Raw genomic sequence first — 24,885 nt, 5'->3', positions numbered from 1 at the left:
CATCATTCTTTATTCTGCTTAATGCCTGATTTTTTTATTTTTTTTTTTTTTCTTAAGTGTGTTCTCTAGATTTAGCTGAGTGGCATTTAACGGCGTAGGTTGCTGGCATGCGTGGAATGACTGAAATATTGGCCAGGATATGATGATGTTTGCAGACTTTGCGAAGCCAAAAAAAAAATGACGCGCTTTGGTTTGGATCATTTCCGTTGTTAAATACCTAGTCGAGCTACCTTGTAGCTCGTATATCCAGAAAATACCTTCTGCTAAGCTGAGCAGGTAGTCCTGGCCTACTCCTAAGCTGGGAATTGCATAGGAATGGAGCAGTTTCTTTTCCTTTATAAGAGATTTGTTCAGTTTAATGCATTTTGCAGGGCAGGATTTTGTCACGAAGATAATGTACAGGTGTAACATCCAAGCTTGCTAACCTAAGGTTTCTGTGGGACAGACAGACACAGTCTGAAATGGAAGTTCAAGTTCTTCTGTCCCACGGGCACGCATGTTCCAGGATGTAGGTGTAACCTCCTGCTTTGATCTCCAATCTTTTTCTAACCGGATTTTCTTTTTTGGAATCAGTCACAGTTGTGGTCCCAGAGGACTCTGCCAGGAAGACGTGCATCATTAGCGTATCTGGTAATCCTTTAGCTGAACTCCTAAAAATCACAGACCCTTTTGGAAAGTCTCAGTAGCTGGAAGGAGCGCCGTTTTGCGAGACACTGGCTTCAGCAGTGAAACTGCATTAAGGTATTTTTGCTGTGCTGTCCTGTCTCCAACTGCTTGTTTCCTCTCTTGCATAACCGTTCTCCGCCCCCATCAGGGCACAGTCTTACAGGTGGCTTATAGAAATTGAAGGTGCTGCTTCTAGGGAAAGGGTTGGTGTGGTTCTGGTGTGACTGCGGGTGAGAGATCTTCATCAGGGAGCCCACACACCTGGCAGCAGATTATCACTTATTTTTATAGGGTTATTTTTCAGTTGGATCCAATCCCTGCCCCGTCCTCCCGTGACTGCTGCCGTCAGCACTACACAGTCGGGACTGTCCTTCTTAAGGACGGTGCAAAATTAGATCTTAAGTTTCCTGGGATTGCAAAACTGTGCCCTCGGATGTGCCGGGGTGTACTCACAAACACGCGCATGTGAGTGGGTATTTCTGCCTCGGACCACTTCTGCCTTCTTGCTCATTGCACGCTTCCACGGGCAGACACGACCGAGAGCTTGGAGATGGGCTTTGCATTTACAAGAATGAGCCAGGAGGAGTTGTGGGGGGAGGAACGCAAGGAAGCAAAAACTCTGAAACCCCCTTTGCTGCTGAAGTTGATAGCTCAAGCTCTCACCCTGAGATAAAGGTTAGTGCTTTGGGACTTGCAGTTTACACTCTTCTGCTTGGACGGTCTGATCTCACGGAACACTCTGTGCCATTAATTACTGCTTGCAGAGGCACAGTGCTTCCAGTAATGTAGTAGACGAAATTAAATGTCCCTTTTATAGTCATGAGAAGCTCACACCATTGCTCCAGTTATACAAGAGCATCTAGTGTCTGTATTTGGACGTTCAAGAGAACTTGACAAAGGGCTGAATGTGACAACGTGCTTTAGAGTTAAGCACTGGGTCATAACCCTTTTTGTCCCCCAGTTCCCTCGGGGTGGGATCCAGGACCGTGTGGTGGGCTGTCCGCAGGGAGCGTTAGGAGGGGATCCAAAGTTTTGGTGAGAGCACTACGTAAAATCCTCTTGGCTCTCAACAGCGGGCTGCCATGGGCAAGCTGGAAGGAAGCACTGAAGGTTGCAGATCTTGGGGATGACTGAAAGGCCATCACTAACTAGGTGCTTCTCCGGGAAGAGTTTATGCAGGTGGGATTTCTCATCCCAGGCTCCCAGCTGAGGGTGGGGACAGGCAGTGCTGGAGGGGAGATAACAGTCTGTAATGCTAAGCAGACGATCCGCAAGCTTTTTTTGTTGTTAGAAGAGCAGACATTTTGCTCAGGGCTTCCCCAAAACATGAAAGGGATCCAGTCTTGAAGATCTTATGCATGAAAATATTCTAGGGAGGAATAGAAGAATGGCCTAAGGGGAAAAGAAAAAAAAAAAAGAGCTTTTCAGAGCTTTTCTGATTGCAGGGTGAGATGGGGCGGAGGGAAAAGTGCAGACGGGCTCCTGTTCACAGCCATCCCTGTGCAGTGGAATGTGAGAGGGACTGTCACATCGGGAAGGCTGCACTGGGGAGCTCCCGTTCGCGTGTCTGTTCTGTAATACCAGTGGTTTGTGTTATCTTTGTATTGCTCCTCCAGACACAGAGGGAGAAGTTACCGTGTGGGAATGGGCGACTCCGGCACGTCGGATCTCGCAGCGTTTCTCTGCCATATCGTGGAAACGTTCGGGAAGCTTGCGTGCTGCCGGACTGCTGCTGCTATGTTCTGTTGTCACGTTTCTGTTGCAAGCAAAGAACAGCGGGGCCGGAAGGGACCTTAATAAGTTGTCTGATCCGACCTCCTGCCCCAAGACTGGGTCAGATCTATCTAAACTTTCCCAGCAGATGTTTGTCCAACACAGTTGTTAAAAGCCTCCAGTGATGGACTTTCCCCATCCTCCCTGGGTGATTCTTTAAAATCTTTCGTTGTTATTGCCATTACCAAGATTTTCCTAGTTTCTGATTTTGATTTCTTGTGCTGCAGTTGAAAATTGCTGACTCTTGCCCTTTTGTTACCGCACAGAGCGAGCTGTTCAGTCCTCTGCAGCAGACTTTGGGAATGTCTGGGCCATGTCTTTCCTGAGCTGCAGGGCCCAAAACTTGCTTGCGGTGCTCCGTCTGCTGCCTGCGTGGAAGGTTTCATTACGGCTTTGTCTCTTTACCCGCTACAAAAGTGCTCTTCTGCCTCAAATGCCATCTTTTCCACAGGGAAAGTAACCTCCCTGGAGTGGTTACACTCCGTGCATCTGGTTTTGTGCGTACTATCTCTTTGTTTCTGTGAAGGATACAGTTGTTCGTGCATTTCCAAAGCTGGTAGAATGTTGCTGTGAAGATTATTCTAGGAGGAGAGCATTACTCAAACATAAAGCATGACAGAAAATGTAGTGGGTGAGCATTAGAAACATTCCTTACAAAGGTAAACTGAGTAACGTGCCAGCCAGCATTAAAGGAACAATTAGCCATTTGCCTGAATGTAATTGTTGTTTGATAGTTGTAATTTTAGGAAAATTATTCCAAATGGCTGTCGTGTGACAGAGGCAAGTGTCTGAGGGCTGCTTGTCCATCTGGGTGAAGTGACATTTGGGTCTTGCCGCTTCCAGGCGGACAGATGTCTGCATTGCCCAAAACGCTGTAGTTTGCATTCATGGACCTTCTTGTACACCGCAGTTTTACCTATTTAGTCAGATTTTAGGGGGTTCACTTTACAGGATACTCAGAGGAAGGTGACAGTTTCATTCTAACTGTATCTAAGTGCTTCACTTTTATTTTTGGAGAAGAAAAAACTTGTCTGTGTGTGTTGTTGCAGGCTTTTCTCTAGGTTTATCAACACCTCTTACACCTTTCAGTGGGAGAGAGTGGCAAATATGTATGAAAGGCATGTCTGCATACAGAGGGCCTTTGTCCTCAGACAACTGAAGAAGCTAACTCCAAAAGGAAGGCTGGTCTGGACAGGTCTGAAACACCTTTTGGCGTCAGCTCATGTTTATTGCGGTGGGAAGAGCAGGTAGGGAGGAGCAGCCTTGATGTTGTTTGTTTGAACTATCAGTACGTATCTTCTTTCCATTCCTCACAGTTTTCTTGCAGAGCTTTTGTCTAACTTGTATAATGTGAGTCTCCAGTTTCTCTTGTTCTGTTTCAAAGAACAGTAATAGCTCTAGCATTTTCTTTTTTACTCTTTTTCTCTCTTAATTATGGATACAGGGATATTTAGTCATGTGGAAGGTATTTTATTGACAGCTTTTGTGTCTAAAGTACTTGTTATCACTGAACAAGTGTCGAGTGCTGTATGCTACTAGGCAAAAGCCCTTGTTCAGTGTTTCTTCGTAATGATTTCTTAGAACTGAAGAGTAATTTAGGTTGCACAGGACATCTGGAGCTCTCTCGTCTGACCTCCTGCTCTAAGCAGGGCCAGAATCAAAGGTAGATTTCCTGTGAACTTTTATCATAAAAGTTGCAGACCTTTTCCAGTCAGGTGTGGCAGGTTGTTGCCATGCTTAGTGCTCTCATGGTGAGGAATATTTTCCTTGCTGCAAGTTATGCCCATTGTTTCGTGTCCTTTGTTCATACTCATTGAGAAGAGTCTGACTCCCTCTTCCCTGTAACCCCCAGTTAGGTAGTTGAAGATAGACATTAGATCCCTTGCTAACTGCCATTTCGTCTCCAAGTTGAACAAACCTCGTTCCCTCATTCTCTTTTCTACATCATGTATTCCAGTGACCAGACAACCTCGGTGGTGCTGCACCGAACTCAGCTGAGTTTATCAGTATCTTTTCTTGGGAGTCCAGCTAAATCCAGACAGTGCTCCAGACGCAGCCTCCTTGGTGCCAAGAGGAGAAGAGTCTTTTTCCTGAGCTCTTGGCTATTGTCCTTCCCAGTAAGTGGCTGACTTTTGTCACTGCAGGGGCACACTACTGATTCCTATTCACCTTATTGCCCACAGGACCCCCACATGCTTTTCTGAAGAGCTTCTCCCTAGCCGGTCAGTCCCCAGTTTGTGCTGACAATGAGTATTTTTTTTTTTCTCAGGTGCAAGACTCATTTGTATTTCTCAATTTCATGAGGCTTCCTTCAGCCCATTCTTCCAGCTTGCTAAGCAGTCCTGTCCTCCAGTGTATCAATCACTCACCCCAGCATGATGTTGTCTCTGAACTTGCTGAGGGAGCTCTCCGTCTCATCGTGCAGGGCAGTAATTAAGATGTTGAACCATGTCAGCATCAGTACTGGCTGTTTGTTGAGGAGCACCATTCATAAAAGGCTGCCAGTTAAGACTTCAGTCTCTTGGCTGCTACTCTTTGAGCTCAACGATCCAACCAAATTTTAACCGCCGCATGTTCCACCCATCCAATCTGTATCTCCCCGCTTGTAGCGTCAGGTTAAGTGTCTGTAGGATGGTCACTCTTTTCAAGACATGCAAATGAGGGAAGCTGCTTTAAAACAGTGCAAAAGCTGTGTTCAGACTGACCTATGTGGGGCTTTTCTGTGGGGGAAGTGTGCTGGAAGAAGAGAGGTGTGAAGTAAATGCACATGGGATTCTCAAAAGTAGTTTCTAGTCTCTTTTTCTATGTTGATAAGCCCATGGACTCTTCTTCTTTCCATCCACATAGATGGCCAGAGCTTTTTCTGGAGTCTTGCTCCCTGTTTTTGCATTGGTACCCATTACCTCTCTTTCTTCACTATTTCCTCTTGTTGATGTTGGACCAGTGTGTCAAGATCATTTGGAAATCTAAACCTGTACACCATAGTGCCTGCAAATCCTCCTGGCTGAATCATCTGCTGGGTTTATGGCTCTACATTCCAGTCTATCATCCAGATTGGTAATGAAAATATTGCACAGCTCTTATGCCTGGCTGGACCCGCTTTCCAGTGCCGCCCTGATTAGATAGCAAACCCTTGATAATGACGTTTTGAGAACTATGTTGTCAAGCAGCCATTTTGTGGTGATTACATCTAATTCATGTTTTCTTAGCTGGATCTTATGGGAATGTCATGTGGAACAGCATCAGAGCTGATAAAGATTGCATTTCGGAATATCCTTATCACTTTTGCACAGACAGACATTTTTTTCCTGCTGATGCATAGATTGTTCCATAGATTTTTTGAAGCTGGAAGGAACCTTAAAGGTGTTGAGATCTGCCCTTGTCCATAATGAAGGTTAAAATGTGCAAGCCATGCCAGATTTATCAGGACTTTCGTAACAGGACAGTTGTCATATGACAGCTCGAGGAGATCAAGAGGAAACAAGCGTGATGTGTTTATGAGCCCCAAACAAAATTAATTAATTACCTGAATCCAGTCTTCAGAGCCGCCTTTGAACAAATCCCAACCCTTTTTCTGCAAGGGCTTGAAAAATAAAACCGTGTCTAGCCTGTACCAGATACCAGCCAACGGTTATCTGTGCCTACGTGCTGTTACTCAGATCTCGTTAGCCGTCTAATTGGATAATAGGCAGTACACTTCACAACTACATAAATATATTACGCTTAATCTGCTTTGGACCAGGGAGGGGAAGGTGCGCTTGGTGACAAATGGACACGAGAAGCTGCGCCGTGGAGTGGAGCAGCAGTGTAAGTAGGGTCCTGTGTCCCCATCGCTTCGTTTCCAGGAAGTTTCTACGGCAGAGGCTCTGTATATCTGCAGCATTCACATTAATATTTGAGTTGCAACACTTTCAGGCTTTGCCCGTGTTAACCAAGCAATTTCATTTTTAAAAGCACAATTTTTCTAGTGGCTCAATCCCTTTCAGAGGTGTCTTTTAATAAAACATTAGAGGATAACGTCATCCCTGGTTTTAAATCCAACGTGGTACGACAGAGATATGCATCTTATGTGTGTGTGACACCTGGATTTTGCAGAAGGTTCCTGTGTCTACCAAGGGGATCTTTAGCCCAAGGTAATGGGAGAGTGACTACGTGAAACATGCCCTGTCCCAATGTTTTGTGGATTCCCTTGGGATCCATGGAGGGTTTTGACAAACAGCTCAAGTTTAGCCCAACTTCTGACCAAGGTGCCTAGGGTTTTTCATTTATAGCCTCCTTACCTCATCTAAGAAGTATCTTCAGCTTGTCGTGCTGTCCAACATCTGTCTGCAGCAGGCAGAAAAGACAGTAGTAGACCTCTTAATCTTTAAGCGCCTTAAGCAAATGTAAACTCTGTTAAGTGTGTTTGTCACTGAGCAGCTCATTTACTAGCTGTGCAAAGTACCTTGTGGTTAATTTATATGGGAAATCTGGAGGATTCTCGGATGCTTTCTATTTGGATATCTGTGTTTTTGTGGCCAGCAAGCGTTAAGAGTTAGGCACTTGTCCGTGTGAGGAAACTATCTCACTGTAAAGTGGGCTGTGAATTTAAAGCATGCTGACTTTCCCATGGAAAATCTTATTAAAAACCAAAACTCCTAAATCAATTCTATTTTGGATGAAGGGAAAAGATTGCAGAGTAACTGTTTTGGTCCATTTCAGTGTAGACAAACTCCCAAAGAACCAATTTATTTTGGGTGAACTAGAGAATAGCTGTTGAATGTGGAAGAGTTTTTATAGTTACCCACACCTGAGTTCGTGCCTGGACTAAAAGCACAGTCAGCAGGGAAAATCGTATTTTTTCCAAAGGAGAGTTCACATCTCAGCGTCTAAATTACTGGGACAGGCTCTGGAGAGAGTCTGTGTCCTTGTTTTCACTGTGTAGCAAGCCTGCCCTCCTAGCTGAGGCACTGACGGTGGGTAGCTGTGGTGTTTCTGGGTGCCTGGGTCGGGTTTTGATCGGAGGCATCCAGAGGAAGTGAATTGGAGTGGTCTGTTACAGGTGGTCTCCTCAAAGTGTTAAATGAGGTGAAGGCTGCGTGCTTCCTGTAGCAATGTACCCTGATAAGACCTTTATCTCCCATCCCAGTTTACTCTGTATTGAGGTGAACTCCCATACTTAATCCATCATCAGCTTTGAGTTGGGCCAGACTCCCACCTATGCTTATTAAAGGGTGAAGAATACTCTGTCGTACGCGGTTGATAAGGGAATTCAGAAACAAAAGTGGATATTAAATTGTCAATGGCCTTTTTTTCCCTTTAGCTTTAGCTGGATGAAGATAATGACATAAGTTGTTTTCCTCCTCCTGCGTGGGCAAGATCTAGACGTGCTCAGCACTTTCAGGATTGTTTTTCAAAACCAAGATAACCATTACGGTGGTCCTGTCTGCTGCTGCCTGCTACAGATCAAACCCACGCCCAGTAACTTGTGAATCAAAAGCAGGACACCTGCTTGGTTGGTCATTAGTGTCTTCTTTACAAAACGTTTTAAAACCAAAAGCAGATATGCAATGCTGTATGTTTTCAAGAAGACAAGGCAGTGAGATTTGTGATGCTTTTAGTTCTTGGGGAGAATTAATCTTGCAGTTGCAGCCGAGCATGGATGAGCTGCCCTTGTAGAGGGATCCGGAGCGCTCACAGAGTGAACGTGTCGTTCTAGGTCTTCATTAGGGTCTTTAAGCTTCCTGAGCTTAAGCCATAGAAGATCTTGTGCCCGGAGTCAAGGCCTCGACCGTGACGGGCAGTCCTTTGGAAAGCTGTGCAAAGATCCTCGTGTCTCTCAAAAACAGTGGCCTGTGTTTCAGAAAGGGACATTGTGAGCGAGGAGAACAAGTTTCAAATCACATGTCCCCCAGCAAGTACTGTCCTTTCGATAGGAAGACTTGTTGGAGAATGTTAATTGAGTCCCTTTTTAAATGAAGGAGGCTTTGCTTCCTTCCCAAGTTTTCAAAACAAATTTTCCAAATACAGAGCCTATGTTTCATTCGAGTGTAAATCCTTTCTCTTTAACCTGGAAGTTATCCCAGAAAAAAGCCCATCCATTCACTGCAGGACAGACCCTTGCGGTTGCAGTGGAAAAAAAGAAGTGGATCAAATTGTGCAAACAGGAAAGGAATTAAGAAAAGACTTTGCTCGGTGAGCGGAGCTCTCATTTCAGTTTAAATGATCGTCCTACAAACTCCGCTTTATATCTCTGTTGCTTTTCAAGCATCACACAATAACTGAAGTATCTGCTAAAGTTAGAAATGACAAATTTTTCTTGCCAACGTGCCAGCCTATCTGTAGGCTCTATGGATTTCAGCATGTAGTTATGGGATGGATGCAAACAGGGATTTGAGATTTACTGGCTTGTTATCTCTTTTAGCTTCCACACAGCTTGGTCCTGGTGGGTATCTTATACTTCATGCTGATTCTTTTTCATTTCAGGTGTTGATCAAAATACTTTTTTTTTTTTTTGGCACAGCTAGGTGCTTTACATATGGTGGAGCTGAATTCTCCAAAGGATAAAGCGTGGCGTGCTGAAGAAATGAGCTCCCATCTAAACCCAAGGAAACTGTGCTATATTTTTAGCAGCTAATGGATAGGGTTGTCATTTTTTTTTTACCCCCCAGTCGCATGGGAAGACCGTGAAGAACAGATAAATAGCAAGTGTCCCAGTTCCCAGTTTCTACTGTTTACCACATGACAAGTCTTCCTGCTCTGTGAAAAATCTCTTAGATCTAAAATTTCTCTTTTTTTTTTTCCTTCAGCCTGTGCTATTTAATTTTTCTCTTTGAGCAATGTTTTGTCTTAATTTCTGTGAAGCTGTTTGAGACACAGTTTACTGAAGAGGAGCAATGCAAAGTAAGCTTCCCAGTGTTTCAGTAGAATGTCCTGATCGTCACAGAGAAGAAATGTTTTTCAGTTCAGGTGTGTCGGGAGGAACGAAAGGCACCTTGCAGAAGTGATAACCCATCGTTTGTCTGCATCCCATGGCACTCCAGGCTGCAGTTGCCTTCAGGGCACTTGGCAACCTCAGAGCACAAGAAGTCGATTGGAGGAGGTTTTCTGTTGGAATCTCCAGACAAAATTTAATCCTCAGGCTTTGTTTTGAAGTTTGCAACAAGGTGGAAACAAAGCCGAAGGTGTCACTCTTGCGTTTTCATCTCTTTCCTCTCCCACCCTTCTTCTTCTTGTCTTTCATCTCCTGTTTCTGCTCTGTTTCAGTGTGCCCGGCACTCAGGAGGAACACCGCTCAGCTGGGTGAATTGCTTCTGTTGCTTTACAGCAGGGATACATTCCTGTATAACATGTTTTGGTTTTTTTTTTTCTTTTTTTCTAGCAGTCACTGATTTCCTCTGGATATCTCTAGATGATCTGAATGCAGACAGTGTTTAGTTAGGAGAAGGTCTGTGCTTTTGTACTGAAACATTTCTTGCTGTCACATGCAAAACCCCAAACCTCAAGTGGTGTGGGGAAAACACCTATCTTCTTCAAGGGAAGCTTCTAGGGGGTGAAAATCTCGGAAAGCCGGTCTGCTAGCCATGACCCAGAGCTCACTGAGCTCTACGGGCATGCTTCCCAACCTGAATTCCCCTGCCTTTGGCTCCCGTCTGATACGGGAGCGTGTTTGGGCAGCCAACAGGATGGAAAAAGCTGTGTGTACCGCAGCGTGCTAAAGCCAGCCCTGGTTATGTGTCTGTTATCTTACAGCTGGAGCATGTGGTTTGCGTTTAACGTTCCAGCAAAGCACGAGCCCAGGAGAAGTTCCCTCAGTACAGCTCCACCTGGAGAGACATACTTTTCTGGTCACGTCTAGTCTGTTCCAGGCTGAAGTCAATCCAGTTACCGTGGGTGTAAATCCGCACGGTGTTCAGCTTTTCTAATTTTGGTTCTCATGCCCTAGTGTTTCTGCTGCATTTAATAATTTTCCCTGTGGCTTGAATGGTAAAGATGTGGTAGCTGCTCGGGGATGTCTCAAAAGCAAAGATTCGGTGTGGGTGTTGCTTTCCAATAGAGAAGAAACGATGCTATTCAGAGAGTTGTGCTGCTATTTCAGGGCAGTTTGTTAAGTCTGGGTTCTGAGAAGTGGTGAGAAAAAAAATAATTGCTTTTGGGCTAGCCTGTCTCATATGGCGTGTCCTGAAATGATCCTCATGTACACATTGAGTTGGAACCAGCGCTGAGCCTCTCTGCCTGCGGATTCATTCCCCGTCTCACCCTCCCGTTACACAGAATGGGAGGAGGAAAGATTCCTGTTGAAACTTTGCTCCCGAGCTTGCTGCAATGCATTTAAAACCCCAGACCACAGAGAATTCCCAGATGTAACATAGACACCAGTGTTTATTTGACTGAGACCCCATTGTGTTCCGAGTTGTGCAAACACGGGCATGGTTCCTATTTAATTAAGGCTGGTTTTATCAATTAAGTTTCCCAAACAATTGGAGAGAGAAGGCGGGTAGGGAAGATAAGATCACCCGGTTGTGCAGATGGGGTAGAGTACAGCTCTTTTTGGCAGTCGGATGACAAGTTCTGCAGGGAACTTGTTTGCAGCATTGTTCTGATCCATTATGCCAATGTTTTTAGTTTATAACATCTTTTGTTTTTTTTTTGTTTTTTTTTTTTTCTCTGTAGTTTACTGTCTCTCCATCCTTTTACAGTCCTGAAACACCAAGCTTTGCTTTCATGAGAAGCTTAGCGGTGGCAGATACCCCTTATTTTCAGCTTCTCAATCACATTCAGTATTGGGAGGAAGATTCCCACCGCAGGGTCACCCAGAAAAGGCAGGCCAGTTTGGGTCTGGTTCTTGTTTGTCCTGCTTGGCTCAGCAGCTCTGTTCCTGAGCTGTTAACCTTCTGTCTTGTCTGAGGCTAACACAGCCAACCTGCATCATGCTGTACTGGTTTAGGTTTTGGCCAGCTCATGGTGTTGGTAGGTCCCTGATGGCCAATAGGATGTGGAAACCAAAGGCGTTAGAGTTTTTGGCTGGATCGTGATTTACATTGCCGGGGTTGAGATGGGAATGTCCCATTCACGGCAGCAGGCTGAATGCCACTCTGGTGTCTCTGCTCTCCCCAACTTCTCCTGACGCAGTAGAAGAGTTTTGTAGCAGTGTAAGCTGTCCCTGGTGACGGAGTAGATGTTGTGGGATGTCTTCTAGATAAGTTGGTCCCTTGTAGATATCTCTGCAACCTCCCAAAAGTAAAGGGGATGCTGATATGCCAGCTACAGCCTGTACTTGTTTTGTCTTTGGGGGTTTTGTTGAGAGGAGGGTTTACTGGATTTGCTCCTCTGTTGTGCAAGGAAGATGCCCAAGCTGTGCTTTTTATTGCTGCTGTGAAACTCCTTTTAACTGTGTCCTGTATAACACGGTCGCCTGCGGCAGACGAACTGCAGCATTACGGTGCTCTGATCTGACTAGCTGCATAGGCAGGAGAAGCTCCACAGCCCAGACCGCACGGCGCAGGGAAGTCATTGTCTCGGCTGCAGACGAGCTGACAGCTTTGTGTGACCAGGAAAGCTGCAATCAGAAAGGGAATGAGAAGACTTCTGCCTCTAACGCTGTCCCAAAAGCTCAGCCGATCCGGCCATAGCTTGACCCATCTTACCATCGCAGGGCGCCCTTGCTGCGCGTTCCTGAAAGGCCTTTGACTTCGTTCTCAGCCCATTCCTCTGGGAATCACTTGGGGATGGTGACGGCCTCCTGGCACTTCCATGGGAGCTTCCTGTGGTGGAGGAAATCGTCTAGTCCTTAATTTTATCCACATACTGCAAATCAAAATGCTGACCCGCTGGCCAAGGTACGTTCTAGCAGGCTGTCAGAGAGGCTTTTGAAGAGCGGTTCAAGATCTCCTGCTTCTTTCCCACGTCTCGGAGCTGACTGAGCCTGCTGTGTTCTCACGGTGGCCTTCAGCCGGAGGAACGCGCTTGAGAACCAGCCACGGGCCAGCCAATTATTTTGATTTATTTCCTTGTCTTTTCCCTCGTATGAAAAACACATCGTAGTGCATTTTATCAGTGAGCGTTAAACGGTGTGATTCACCCTCTACGTTCTTGGCATGATGTGCTTGGGTTTATTTTTTGGATATCCCTGCGGTTCCGTTAGCGCCGAGCGCTGTATGGAAGCGCCCTGTGGCAGACAACCTGCTCTGCCCATATGTCTGCTTTAAAAAAAAAAAACAAAAAAACAACCCCAAAAAAACCCAACAGCTCATAATAGGAAGTCTTTTTACTGCACGCCAAGATGCTTGGGGCTTGTTAAATATATTCTACTTGTTAAATATATTCTACTTGTCAACAACTGCCCGATTTAAAAAGTAGCTGTGGTGTGAATCAGCTTTGAACAAGTTCATTTGACTCGGGGGATATTTGCAGGCATTAAAACAAGTTGGATCGCAGCGGTAAAAATGTGCAGTGGTTTCCTGATCAAAAGCACCATCCAGTGACCCAATTTTTTTTTTTTTTTGTTTTGTTTTAATCTCCTCTAAACATTCAAAAGCACAGAGATTTTTCCCAGTTAGCACATTTTTGGATGGTTTTGGAGAGTGGAGGAGGCTCACCGGGGCAAGCGTTTCTGGGTGTTACTGGAACGCTTGCTGCGGTCGATGCAGACTGAATGCCGCTGTGCAGGGCTGTGAGTGTAACGAGACAAAGCATCCGGACGCTTCTTTACCTGAAGTCACTATTATTCAGCAGCAGGTTCCTCACTGGTGTATAAATCACGTGTGACGCTTCTGTGCTCCTCAGCAGGTTAATTTATGAAGTCAGAACTGCAAAGTGAGCTCTGCTCCCTGCCTGCTCCGTCTTTACTGGCTTCTTGTCTGAATTTGTCTGCCCAGCCTGCTTCCCTGCCAGCTCTGTGAATCATCTCTCCGCGGAGAGGTTAGTCTGCATGTGATGACTATGGGAAGCGGTGGCTTGTTGCAATGCTTCCCGGCCCTCCTTGTCTTGAAGACTGAATTATCACAGACGCTGTTTTGTCCACGTTTCCCGCTCTCCGTGGGCTGCTAGCCTGATCACTCAGAGATGCAGACCCTGGCTAGCCATGTCTTTTCTTGCAACGGACAAGCCACTTGGAAGATCAGGCGGCAAAGGCATTTAAGCTAGCAGAAGATCTTATCATGGAGCTTTTTTTCCACTGTCTCTGCTGATTCAGAGATAATTATAAAATGTCCAATTGGATGGTTTATTCTCTCTGTTGCCCCCACGTTTTTCCTGGATGGTGATGTTGTGGGAAGAGGCAAAGGGGACGGCTGTCTTGGATCATACTTACGAAAAACATTGTTTCTCTGAACGATTTTTTGTTGTTGAAGAACTTTAAACATTTCTACTTCCTTTCCTAGGCAAGCAGTGTAGGGCCACAGACTGGTGCTGTTGTTGGAGCCTATAGCCTGCGGAGGTCTGATGGCTTCAACTCTGAAGGTCTAGCAGCTTTGGGCTGCTGCTTATTCAGAACTGGGGGAGTAGTTTCGCAGAGGTGGCTCCAGGTGGTCATTCTTATGTGACACAGATAGGTGAAATGGCTTGCCCAAGGTCTCACAGACCACCAGTGGTCACACTGGGAGTAGCAGTCCATTGTTTGTTGTGTGTGTATTGAAGAAGCTCAGCTTAATCATAGAATCATAGAATCTTTAAGGCTGGAAAAGACCTCCAAGATCATCAGGTCCAACCGTCAATCTAACACTGCCGTGTCCGCTAAACCACATCCAACCATGGCTTCTTCCCAGCTTGGGAAGAAGAAACAGTTTAGTATGGCCCCATCGCTGTCTCTCCTGAGATGTGGGGAGGTGGTTTTTCTGGAGGTGAGGGGGTAAACGAAGACGAGACTTGCAGTGCTTTGTTACAAGAATAAAGGCTGGGCAGCCCAGCTAAGGTCGTCTTCTCAGGCTGGAGGAGACCCGAGTCTGGACAGGCAAAGGTTAATGCTGTAATGTCCCTCTGTCTCTGTGGGATGTGTCCAGAGGAAGAAGAGTGCAGAGTCAGCCTGAAGGTCTCTGCCTTCAAAAACTGATGCGGAGGAGGTTTTGGGCACGAGGCTGCAGGTTTGGCACGTGGGTGCAAGAGGAAGCATTCTGTTCGTGCTGCCGTCTGACAGCGCACGCGGTGTGTTATTAATGTGTTTCCTTCCTTGATGGCTGATCCAGCTCTGCATTCACTGTGTGCCAGTCATTGGGGTGGGTCAGTAATTTGTAAATGGGGCTTGTAGATGCTGATGTAACATCAGCACTACTGAACTGCACCCTTTTCAGCGCCTCAAGCCACAGTTGATGGCTTGGGCTTTTACATGGGCAAATTTTAGTGGATGGTAGCAATTTATTTTCAGTTCCGACTTGTTTTTCTCTCACAGCTGCCCCTATAAATTCCAGCAGCTATCTGGAAATCGAACCACTTCATTTCAGCTTCTGCCTGCAGAAATATAAGGCAGGACACGAGCTGCTGGTCTGCAACAGGAGTGCTGGCTTGTTTTTGTGAAAAGCTTCCTTGTACCAGCATGGTGAGAAAGATGAGCATGGTCAGCTCTCCATCATCAGGGCTGGTGGGCAAAGGTGAGGCACACAGGATAAATGGGTTGTGTTGTTGGTTGGGATGCGGTGGAGAGGGTGCTGCAGAGTTGATGGAGATGCTCCGCTCAAAACCTACTTGGGTGCAGGGAGAATTGCTCTTTCAGGCTCGCGTGGCCCCATGGAGCATCTCCAAGGCTCCTGGCTCTGGTCAGGTGTGAAGTGGTGGTGAGGAGCAAGGGGCTGAAATCTCCCTGATGGGAAAAGATTCAAAATCCCTGCTATCTTGCTTGTTTCAAGCACTGCATTCAAGGAGACCATCCGTGGTGGTGATGGTCCTGGTTGGAGATAGAGGTTGGACTAGGGCCTTTCAGAAACTGCTTCTGACCAACACCTCCAGTTTCTGTGAGCTGTCAGAACAGGCCTCCTCTGGCAAGAAGAGCCTGGCAGCTGCCTGCAGAAGAGGGCAGCAGGATTGGTCTGGGGCTGAGTGACTTGTTCCAGGTGCCCACATCCAGCCAGCAAACCTGTTTAAACTAAAATACCGACCTGGATAAAGCCCGAGCGCGACGATGGTGGCCAAATGCCACTCTCCAGGTGGTTTCAGCCCAGCTGGAGGTGGCTTTCCGGCGTGTGCAGGCGTCACATGAGTTAACCTTGATCTCACTGGTGCGTATGCTGTTGGTCACACGGGTTTATGAGCTTGGGAAGGGCCCCGGTGCGTACGTAGATGGCTGCGGACCATGATCCTGCTCCGGCAGCTCTCCAGGTAGCTGAGTAAACAAGGTGTGTCTGCTTCCCATGCAATAAAACCTCCCGTTGTGCTGCAGACCCGACCTTACCGGGTTGGCGTTTGCAAAACTGCTGGACAAAGGCAGTTGGTAACAGCAGGCTTGTTTCGCTCACGTATCCGACTGACGCGGAGTACTTAAGTTCAATTAATAATGCTCCTGCTTTCTCTTGAAAGGGTGTCCGTGCTTAACCCGTGCTGGCATAAATAGTGATTCTGAAAAGGCTTGTGAGCAAGTTTGGCGTGCAATCTGCTGGATTAAAAAGGAAGGGGGGGTCTCCAGGAGAAAAGAGATGTATCTTCCAGTTTGACACGTTCACAGCCTGGGGAGCTTGGAAGGCGCATCTTGAAATAACAGGCAGGAAGGATTAATGTGCTTGCTTCTGAGAAGGCTGATGAAAGGGGAAAAGAGGGGTACGTTACAAAATGCTTGTTTGTTGTGCCAGGAGCTGCGGAGAAAACCACAGCTGAGAGCGACGGGAGGCACAGGCGATGATGGGCAGTGCTGGGGCCAGCGCAGATACCTTCTTCCACTTCGTTTTTGTGTCTACTCAGAGATGTGATCTGCAGTATCCTGACGTGTGCTCAGTGGACAGCCTGAGTCTGAAGCCTGGAAAGGTGTAAAAGTTGAGCTAAAATTGCTCTAACTAGAATAATCGTTCCAAGCACTTCTCCCTCAGCTTAGAAAAAAAGGTGCATTAGAGATGATAATTGAAAAATCTGTCGTTGCAGTTGCTTGGGTAAAGGTTCTCATTACAGCCTTGCTCAGAACGAGTAGCGCCAGACTGCGTAATGAGTTGATGGCCTGAACGCTCGAGTGTCTTCACATCTGCTGAACGAGTTGCCTTTCTGTTTCCCTTGCGGAGCTTTTGCATACGAGCGCTGCTAACAGTGCTTTCAGAAAACCACTCTTGTCTCTGCGGTTGATGAAATAATTGAGATTATTACATCTATTGAAAAAAGGCTTTGAAACTGTCTATCAAAAAGTTGGCTGTGGTTGTTTTGTTTTGGTGGTTTTTTTTGTTTTTTTTTTTTTGTTTGCTTTTTATTTTCTGAGGCCCAGGAGATGCCCTGCACTGGGTGGTCTGTGTGACTGGTTTCCATTCCTTGGGCATCACTGGAAGCCGCTTGCGTGTGCGCTCCGTTTCTACAACGCCGTGCTAACGATGCTTGTGCTCACAGACATACAGTTGTGCGCGATGGCAGATGCCTGAGGTGCAAAGGTCAGGAAGTTTTGTCTTGAAGTCTTGTCCTGGCCATCTCCATCACCTAGGCAGGAGCGTTCCCAGCACCGCAACCCTGTCTTCTTGTGGGACTGGAGTGTAAATGTCTATGAGAGATTGGGTCCTGATTTAAAAGCTTCAGTCAATGTCCTTCTCTGTCTTTACTGAAAAGTGTTTCAGCAGCTGATTAGTGTCACTGTTAAAAACAGACGTCTTATTTCTGTTCTGAATTTTTCTTCTGTTCTTGGTTGCTCAGCCTAGCTTTGTCTCTGTTTGGATTGAATGAGTCCTTTGGTGTCAGCATTCTCTGTTTGTAAACACTCTCAGGCTGTGATGACAAACCTGCATTATAAACACGTGTCCATAATGCCCTTTCACGTGTTGATAGTATCTTGAATAGCTGCACTTAAAATAATAATAAAATAGTAATGTGTTTATTTCTTGTGCTTCCATTTAGTCTTTCAGCAGAAATCACAGAACGGTTTGAGTTGGAAGGGACCTTCAAAGCCCATCCAGTCCAACCCCCCTGCAAGGAGCAGGGACATCTCCAACCAGATCAGGTTGCTCAGAGCCCCGGCCAACCTGGCCTTGGATGTTTCCAGGGATGGGGCATCCACCACCTCTCTGGGCAACCTGGGCCAGTGTTCTGCAACCCAAATGAAGTCTTGTTGGTTTTCCTCTGAGTTCCTTTCAAACACACACAATATTGTCGGTTAGGTGTCTGATTAAGGATGATGCTTAATTCCCATCAGTTAATAACCTAGAGGGATTAAAGTGATTCTGGTAAATTTTGGTCAGTTGGGAGCTGCTTGGTCTGTGCGGTCAGCAGGGAGTTTGTTTGTGTTGATGGTGCATTTCTCACCCTCCGGACTCGCTGTTACACTTGTTAATGTGAAGACTGTCAACAGAACGCTCTACAGAAGGAAAAAAATTCAGGCAAGTAGTGTGGTTAGGAAAGAAAACCAGATCCTGGTGCAGGAGGCTCAGAATAGCACGTGGAAGTGTAGCCACTGGCTGCCCCTTCTGGAGGTGCAGTTCCTCTCAACCTAATTTTAGCTGTCGGAAGCTATTTCTAGATCATTAAGTGTCTCATGGTAATCCGAGGTGATACGTTGAGTGGAAGAGTCAAAGCAGAGGTCCCCACGTCTGCGAGTGTGTGTCCCTGGAGGCTTCAGGCTGGACTTGCTGTCCTGTGAATGCCCCTTTGTGACTGGGATGTGTTTTGGCTCTCCTGGGGTGTGTCTTCTGGTTTCATTTCATGCACAAGGAGCCCTTTGGCTGCTTCGATCCCACTGCATGTGAATGAAAGCACGGGAAGTGGAGGCGTTGAGGTCACTCTCCAGCAAACTCCTGATCCTGGCTGAACTGCTGGTGTAAGAGACCTCAGAAAGGTTAGGTGATGGTTTTAAACTGGTCTGTAAGCTTCCTTTCAGCTTGTCCATCTTAAGATAAGTACACCAAAGATCAGCAGGATGATGATTCATCCTCTTCCTCCTCTCCATCAGCTGAAGGCTGTAGACAACAGATGCAAGTTGGACACCCAAACGATGAAGTGGGGTGAGGCGAGTCCCACCTGGGATGACCGTGATTGTGGTCTGTGGCGTGCTGGGAGCTCACAGCTGTGGTTTGTGGGCATGAGACAACCTGTTGTGTGATAGGAAGTCGGAAGGGAGAGGAAAATGTGCTTTTTTTAAGACTGTCCTGGTGGAACAAACCAAAAACCCCAACCAACCACCAGACAAGCACGCGAGCCCTGTTTTCAGTACATCGCCTTGCCTGAGTCTTTGTGTCATCGCAGCTAAGCCAGCGCCACCACGAGAATGTTTGGGTGAGCTAAGAATAGCAAATTTCCTTGACAAATGTTTTGTTTATTTTGGTTTTGTATTTTTAAATTGTTGGAGCCTTGGTGACCTTTTTCTTAAGGGTCTTAGAAGAATAGCCTGATCGGAGAGTATTGTTGTAATAAAGAGGGCAGTTGTGAGCTGCCTTCATTCTCTGGCTTCTTCCTGCAAGGTTTTACTGGCAAAATGAGGAGGAAAAAAAAAAGAAAAAACAAACCATGAAGTGGACGTACCTCTGAACTTTGCTGCTGCTGGATTAAAGGTAGAGCAGGCTAGTGTGACGTTTACATTCACGCTATTTCTAGGTTGCCGTTGCCTTTGGGGCAATCGTAAGTTAAATAAGTAGAAGGCAGGCTGTATTAGAGGGAATGTATCCAGAATATATCTTTATTAAAAGAATGAAACACAAGATTTTTTTTTTTTTTTGAGGGGGTTGTATTTCGGCCTTTTTTTTTTTTTAAAGGTATGTTTTTGAGTGAAGGAAATGGGCAGTAGTGAGAAGGGATGAATGAAAGGCAGTGGCACCTAGGAGGCAAGGCCAGAATGGTGATGGAGACTGAGAAAAGGGAGCAGGTTTGGAAGAAGGAGTGATCAAATATCGTGAGCGAGATGCTTAGATGCACAAGAGTAAGAGGATCAAAGCTATATTTTTAAGAATTTTAGGTTGCCCAGAAAGGTGGTGGAGGCCCCATCCCTGGAAACGTTCAAGGCTAGGTTGGATGAGGCTCTGAGCAACCTGATCTGGTTGGAGATGTCCCTGCTCCTTGCAGGGGGGTTGGACTGGATGACCTTTGAAGGTCCCTTCCAACCCTAACCGTTCTATGATTCTATGATTCTAAGAAGGAAGGAAGATGTGTATTTGAATTTTTTTTTTTAAATATTATTTTCTTGTGGATAGCTGGTTCCTGTTGGCTGTCTCACAGAAAGCTATCAGCATGACAAAGGCGGGGGAATTTTACTGTCAGCCAAGCTGTGATTTAGTACTACCCGTGCTCTTAGATGGACACGAAGTAAAATTGCAGCCTCGGAGAGATTCACAGTAGGACAGCTAACACACTTCACTAAGATTAAAAAAAAAAAAAGAAAGAAAAGAAAAAAGAAACAACCCTTTTTGGCAATGAAGAAAAAGTACAAAGCCAAACTCTCTTTGTGTCGGAGGACCTAGTAATATTCACTGGTGGCTTGGCAAGGACTGAGGGCACAGCGTTGTACGTAACAGGCTGTGTTTTATGTGCTTGTCTTACTTATGAGCCTAACAGAGTGCGTAATTGATACTGAAATAAAGTGTGGTGGGGATTCTTATATTTATATTGTCTGTTCATTTCCCAATGGAGGACGCATCCTAGTTGGAAAGCCCAGGCTCTTGCGAAATTTTAATTGCCGTCCCCTGCCGATCGTAACGGTAAAGGTTGTTGGCTGATTAAGAGTGGTTTCTAAATCAGGATTCCGTATGCACAAAATACCCTGTTATTTTCCCACCTGTCTAGACAGGTCACCTAATCCAGTACTGAAATGGTGAACCAGTGGGGGAAAACATTTTCTTGAAGCTTTCATGCGAAGAATTCCCATTTCCAGGTTAGGAAAGCTGTACTTAAAGAACTGAGCTGAACTGGTTCCATTTCTGTAGGATGTAGATGGCAGAAGAGACGTTTCTTTACCGTGGCAGTTAAAATCCATGCATCGGAGTGTTATCGGGAGACTGGCTGCGAAGTGGAGAGTGTTATAGAATGTCTATGGGTTGTAATAATCCTGAAGACGTTTCTAGTAAGAGTTGTTTCAGCTATGGATTTGTAATGGCTCACAAATGAGGAAGGATCAGCCAGAGTCAGATTTACTTCTTCTTGAAGAAGAGATGACTGGGATCATGTATGAAGGTCCTTAGCACGGAGGAGAGTGTGAGCAGGGAATGACTGTTCAGTGTTTCTCATGACATTGTTTTTGAGAGAGATCCCAATGTTTGGAGCCCATCTTAAAGATCTTAAAAGAACCAAGAGAAATATCATTTCTTATCTTGTTAGATTAAAAGTCAATAAATTGACATGCTTGGGAGCATAACAGGGCCCAAGAAAAGTAGTGGCTTCACTCAATGTCAAGAGGAGATAAAAATGATGGTGGAAAAATTGTTTATTTGTAGGAAGCCCAGCTCCTTCCCATTGTCCTGCACCGGCAAATGGAGAAAAGTGACGCTTCCTATTTTTGTTGGGTTTTTAACTAGAATGTTGTGCCTCGTCTCTCTTTGTGGTGCGTGTTTGTGTGAGTCTGTTGAGGTGTAGTCTCAGTTTTCCTATCAGCTCTGACTGGTGAGGATTTAACTTGCACCTCACGGAGCAGCTCCTGACTACCTCCTGAGGGAGTACCTGGAGTGCCGTGTTCCTGTCTATCTTAACCCATTCTGAAAATCCGCTTTCAGAGTGGTTTAAGTTTAAAGGGGGGGGGGGGGGGGGGGGAACCCCACTCCTGTCCCAAATGAGGAAAGTCCACAGGAGAAAGGAATCAGCATCAAAGCCAAGTAGAGACAAGTCCTAATGTGTCTGCAGCTGGAAACTTGATCCAGCTCTCTGGTTGCTGGAAGGAAGGAGCTTTGGGTCCTCCTCTTCCCTGCCTGCTCCAGAGCTTTTCTGTTTCTCATGGAACCAGGGAAGAAATCATTCACTGCTACTTCTTCAAACTGTTGTACTGTTTTTGAGTCCAGCTTGCTCAGAACTAAGCCCAGTGCCTGGTTTTGGCTGCTGACAGCTTTTCCGTTTGTCAGGTGACTGTGGTTTGTGACTCTTTCACCGTGGACTAGAAAGCATCAGATGCTTGACGTGTTTGGCTTCAGTTTGGAAATAACTCTCCGACGGTTGGCTCCCTGTGGCAAATATCTGCTCCCTGAAATCTATTGGCCAGGAGATGAAAACAGTGAGATGATTGGTGTAACCGCAGGTTACGGAGCTGGCTCCGTGTCACCGGTTCCGTTGTTCAGTGGCAGTTGGAACAAGCTGCGCTGGCAGCAGCAGTTTGCTACGGGTGCTGTGCTGGTGAGCCCAGGTAGGGTGGACTGAGCTGGAGTTGTTCCAATTGAAATGAAACATTTCCAAAACAGTTGTCTAGAGCTCCAGTAGGACCCCTTTACTTTTTATACCGCTGCTTAAATCCCTGCTGACTGCAGTCTGGTGTCTCCTCTGTCATGTAGAGCAGGAGATGCTTGGTCAACATACATAAAAGCTTTAAGATCTTGGAGAGAAAGGGACTCTCCAAATGAAACCAGTGTTGCTTTGGACTTCATTGGTACAATAGTGCGTCATTGTCTTAAGTGCAAAGGTTTTCTCTTCTCCTGGTGATGCAAAAGAGAAAAAGGAGTCTTTGACGCTGGCCGAGTGTTGGGAAAATTGAGGAAGAGCTCAGGAGTATCCAGCAGCTTGGCAACAGGTAGAGGCGGCACGCTAGCTCCTTGGATTTCTCTGCGTTTGGTAAGCGTTGGGTCGGGAGGATGGTAAGGCTGGGAATCACGTGTGCGCTTTGTCCAAATCATCAAGCAGAAGCTGACTCAAGGGCTGATGAATCCTGGGCTCTGTGTTTATCCTTTGCAAGTCAGGACTGACGTCTTCTTGGGCCTGGTGGAGTATGGGTCTCTGTACCCTGTTCCTTGGTGCTCTTGAGGACAGATGTGAACCTATCCAAGATCAGATGACTGACCGGTGACGTTTGTGTTTAGGGACTTCCTACACTGGTGATCCCTGATTAAGGTTCACCCTTAACCATGGATTCAGGCTGTCTAGAAAAATAAGGTGAGGGGACTCAGGAACTAAGGGTATACACAGTTAGAAAGATGGCTTCTGGGAGTTTGCAGGAAAAAAAAAAATACTGCTTGGAGGAGCCGTTGGATGCCTTGGGTAACTGGACCAGCCAGGACTAGTACGAGTTTGAACCCATCTTCATCAACCCATCTCCGTCTTTGAACCTCTCTTCATCAAAGACTGAGGCTGACCCTGGTGTGGCAGGACGGTGTTGGCTCCAGGCGCTGCATCACGGGGCTGTGAATTTTTCAGCTGGCCTTTGATGGCTCTCAGCAGTTGAAACGTTTTTCCATCTGTACCATTTCTGTAATGACTGGTTTGATGTCTAATCTCCATGCTTTAAGCTAAATCCTCTTTACCTACTCCCGTAGTTATACGATCTGAAGCTTATGTTTTGTGGTTGCCACAGAGGCAAAGCGAAGCTTCCTCGCTGCGTTGTGGAGCTTGCTGGCACTGGGCATGTGGTTTTCTTTTTCTTTTTTTTTTACAAAGTCTTTACCACAGAATTGCCACTTTGGGAGGTTATATAAAGAGATGGGAGTTTGAAAATCCTTTGACTTCTCTGGAAATAGTCTACATGAGACAAGAGGGTGGAGATTTCTGGAGCTTCCAGGCCAAGAAGTTGTTGCATCCCAATTTGACCTCACTTATCCTTCCTATGCATCTCATTTTGAAGGCTGGGTCTAGTTCACAAGTTTTCTTTCTTTTTTTTTTTGTTTTGTTTTGTTTAGACTCCCTTAGGATTTCTAACTGCAGAGGACAAGTTTGAGCTGCGTTCCCTGAATACGCTTCTTTGCTTTTTCCGTAGGTTCCTTAGAAAGAGAGCTTGGACGGCATGCAAAGTTGTGAAATATCTGCAGACAGCACGGATGATCCTCTTAGTAGTGGCCTACGGAGAAAACGACAGCCTCGAATAGTGGTTATCGGTGCTGGGCTTGCAGGCCTGTCGGCAGCAAAAGCGCTCTTGGAAAGCGGTTTCACGGATGTAACTGTCCTTGAGGCGACCGACCGAATTGGAGGCCGCGTCCAAAGTGTGAAACTTGGTAAGAGCAGCGTTTGGGGAAGGAACGCGGTGGGCTCGCTTTGTTCTGCTAGCAAGGCTCTGTGTTGTCGTCAGGTTGATTTGACCTTGGAAATGTGCTTTTTCAGTCTACGTGCAAAAGGTTATTTGAGGTGTGATGTTGTCAGCAGCGTAAATCCTTGGGTTCCTTGCAGGGTGAGGGGGTGAATCCAAGCTGTCTTGTGCATCTCTTCTGAGGGAGGGCTGCTTCAAAACCATGTTTCTGTTAAATAAATGATTGTTTTCACTCGTGTAGGAAGAGCTCTGAGTAACAGGTCTGTGAGAAGCATTCTGTGGTGAAATAAATGTATAGAGACTGTTTCCACCAATGTTTTCAAGCTTGACTGATGACTGGGAGCACTCAGTAAATCTCCTGGCTGGCGAACGGCCGTTTCTCAGTGGCTTACATCACTTGCAACGGGGCAAGCTCCGAGCGATTCTGTTTCACAAACAGCCCCATTCATTGCCCTAGAACTGATTTACTGCGGAGGGCACTACCCACTGTGAATCAGGCTGCTGGAAAAACCTCCTCAATGTATCCTTTCATCCTGATTTGCAGCTTTCCTACCTCCGTGGCTTCCTTTCTCAGTGTGTAATAAAGGTGCAGACACTGGATATTTTAATCCCACGTCAATTGGAAGGGCTCGTAAAATCTCTAAATGCAAAATGACTGGAACAAACCTTTTGCAGCACAGCAGTCAGTGAAGCTTCCCCTGGCATCTAGAAGGGCATTGCCGCTCTCTTCTCCACAGGAGGCAAAAAGCTCTTCACTTGTACTGGCTTGCCTTCCTGATTTCAATTAACTAGTTCTTTTTCTGATCCCACTCTCTGTATTTATTAACTTTGGCCTCTCGCTGCCCTCCTTTCTTTTTATTTATCAGGTGCTTACATCACTTCACTGCGTTTCACTCGATAAACTCACCACAATAAATAAACAGCAGCGTCCTATGAACTTGCAGAAGGGAAATGAATGAAAAGGCAGTCGGACAAATCTAATCTCCGGGGTTTGAGTAGGGCACTTTACATTCTGCTGAGACTTGGCACAGAGGTTAGAATGGGAAGTGTGTCCTTTACTCACAGTACGCTGTAGTAAAAATATCCTGGATCGTGGCTGACAGGAGGGAAGCGTTAAAGACCTGAAATCTTCAGGGAGCAATATACAATTTTTTTTCAGTGCACCTGTGAAATAGTTTTGTTGGACTCGTATTGAGACCAATTCTGTCACCTTTGGACAC

General features: G+C 46.0%; 1 protein-coding gene across 2 annotated transcripts in view; it reads left to right on the top strand.

Annotated features, from left to right (window-relative positions):
- Positions 1–24,885, top strand: part of SMOX (spermine oxidase) — a 52,855-nt gene that overhangs the window by 5,393 nt on the left and 22,577 nt on the right. The window contains exons 2-3 of one of the 2 annotated variants that reach the window (XM_086746894.1): positions 580–741; positions 23,399–23,633. In XM_086746894.1, coding sequence (XP_086603020.1) covers positions 23,426–23,633 — 208 coding nt within the window. In that variant the 5' untranslated portion in view covers positions 580–741; positions 23,399–23,425. The remainder of the gene's footprint in view (positions 1–579; positions 742–23,398; positions 23,634–24,885) is intronic. The other variant, XM_086746893.1, reaches the window with a different exon arrangement.

This window comes from Chlamydotis macqueenii, chromosome 4 (assembly GCF_036417535.1).
Source record: "Chlamydotis macqueenii isolate bChlMac1 chromosome 4, bChlMac1.mat, whole genome shotgun sequence".
Lineage (NCBI taxonomy): Eukaryota > Metazoa > Chordata > Aves > Otidiformes > Otididae > Chlamydotis > Chlamydotis macqueenii.
This window is presented reverse-complemented; position numbering and strand designations above follow the sequence as displayed.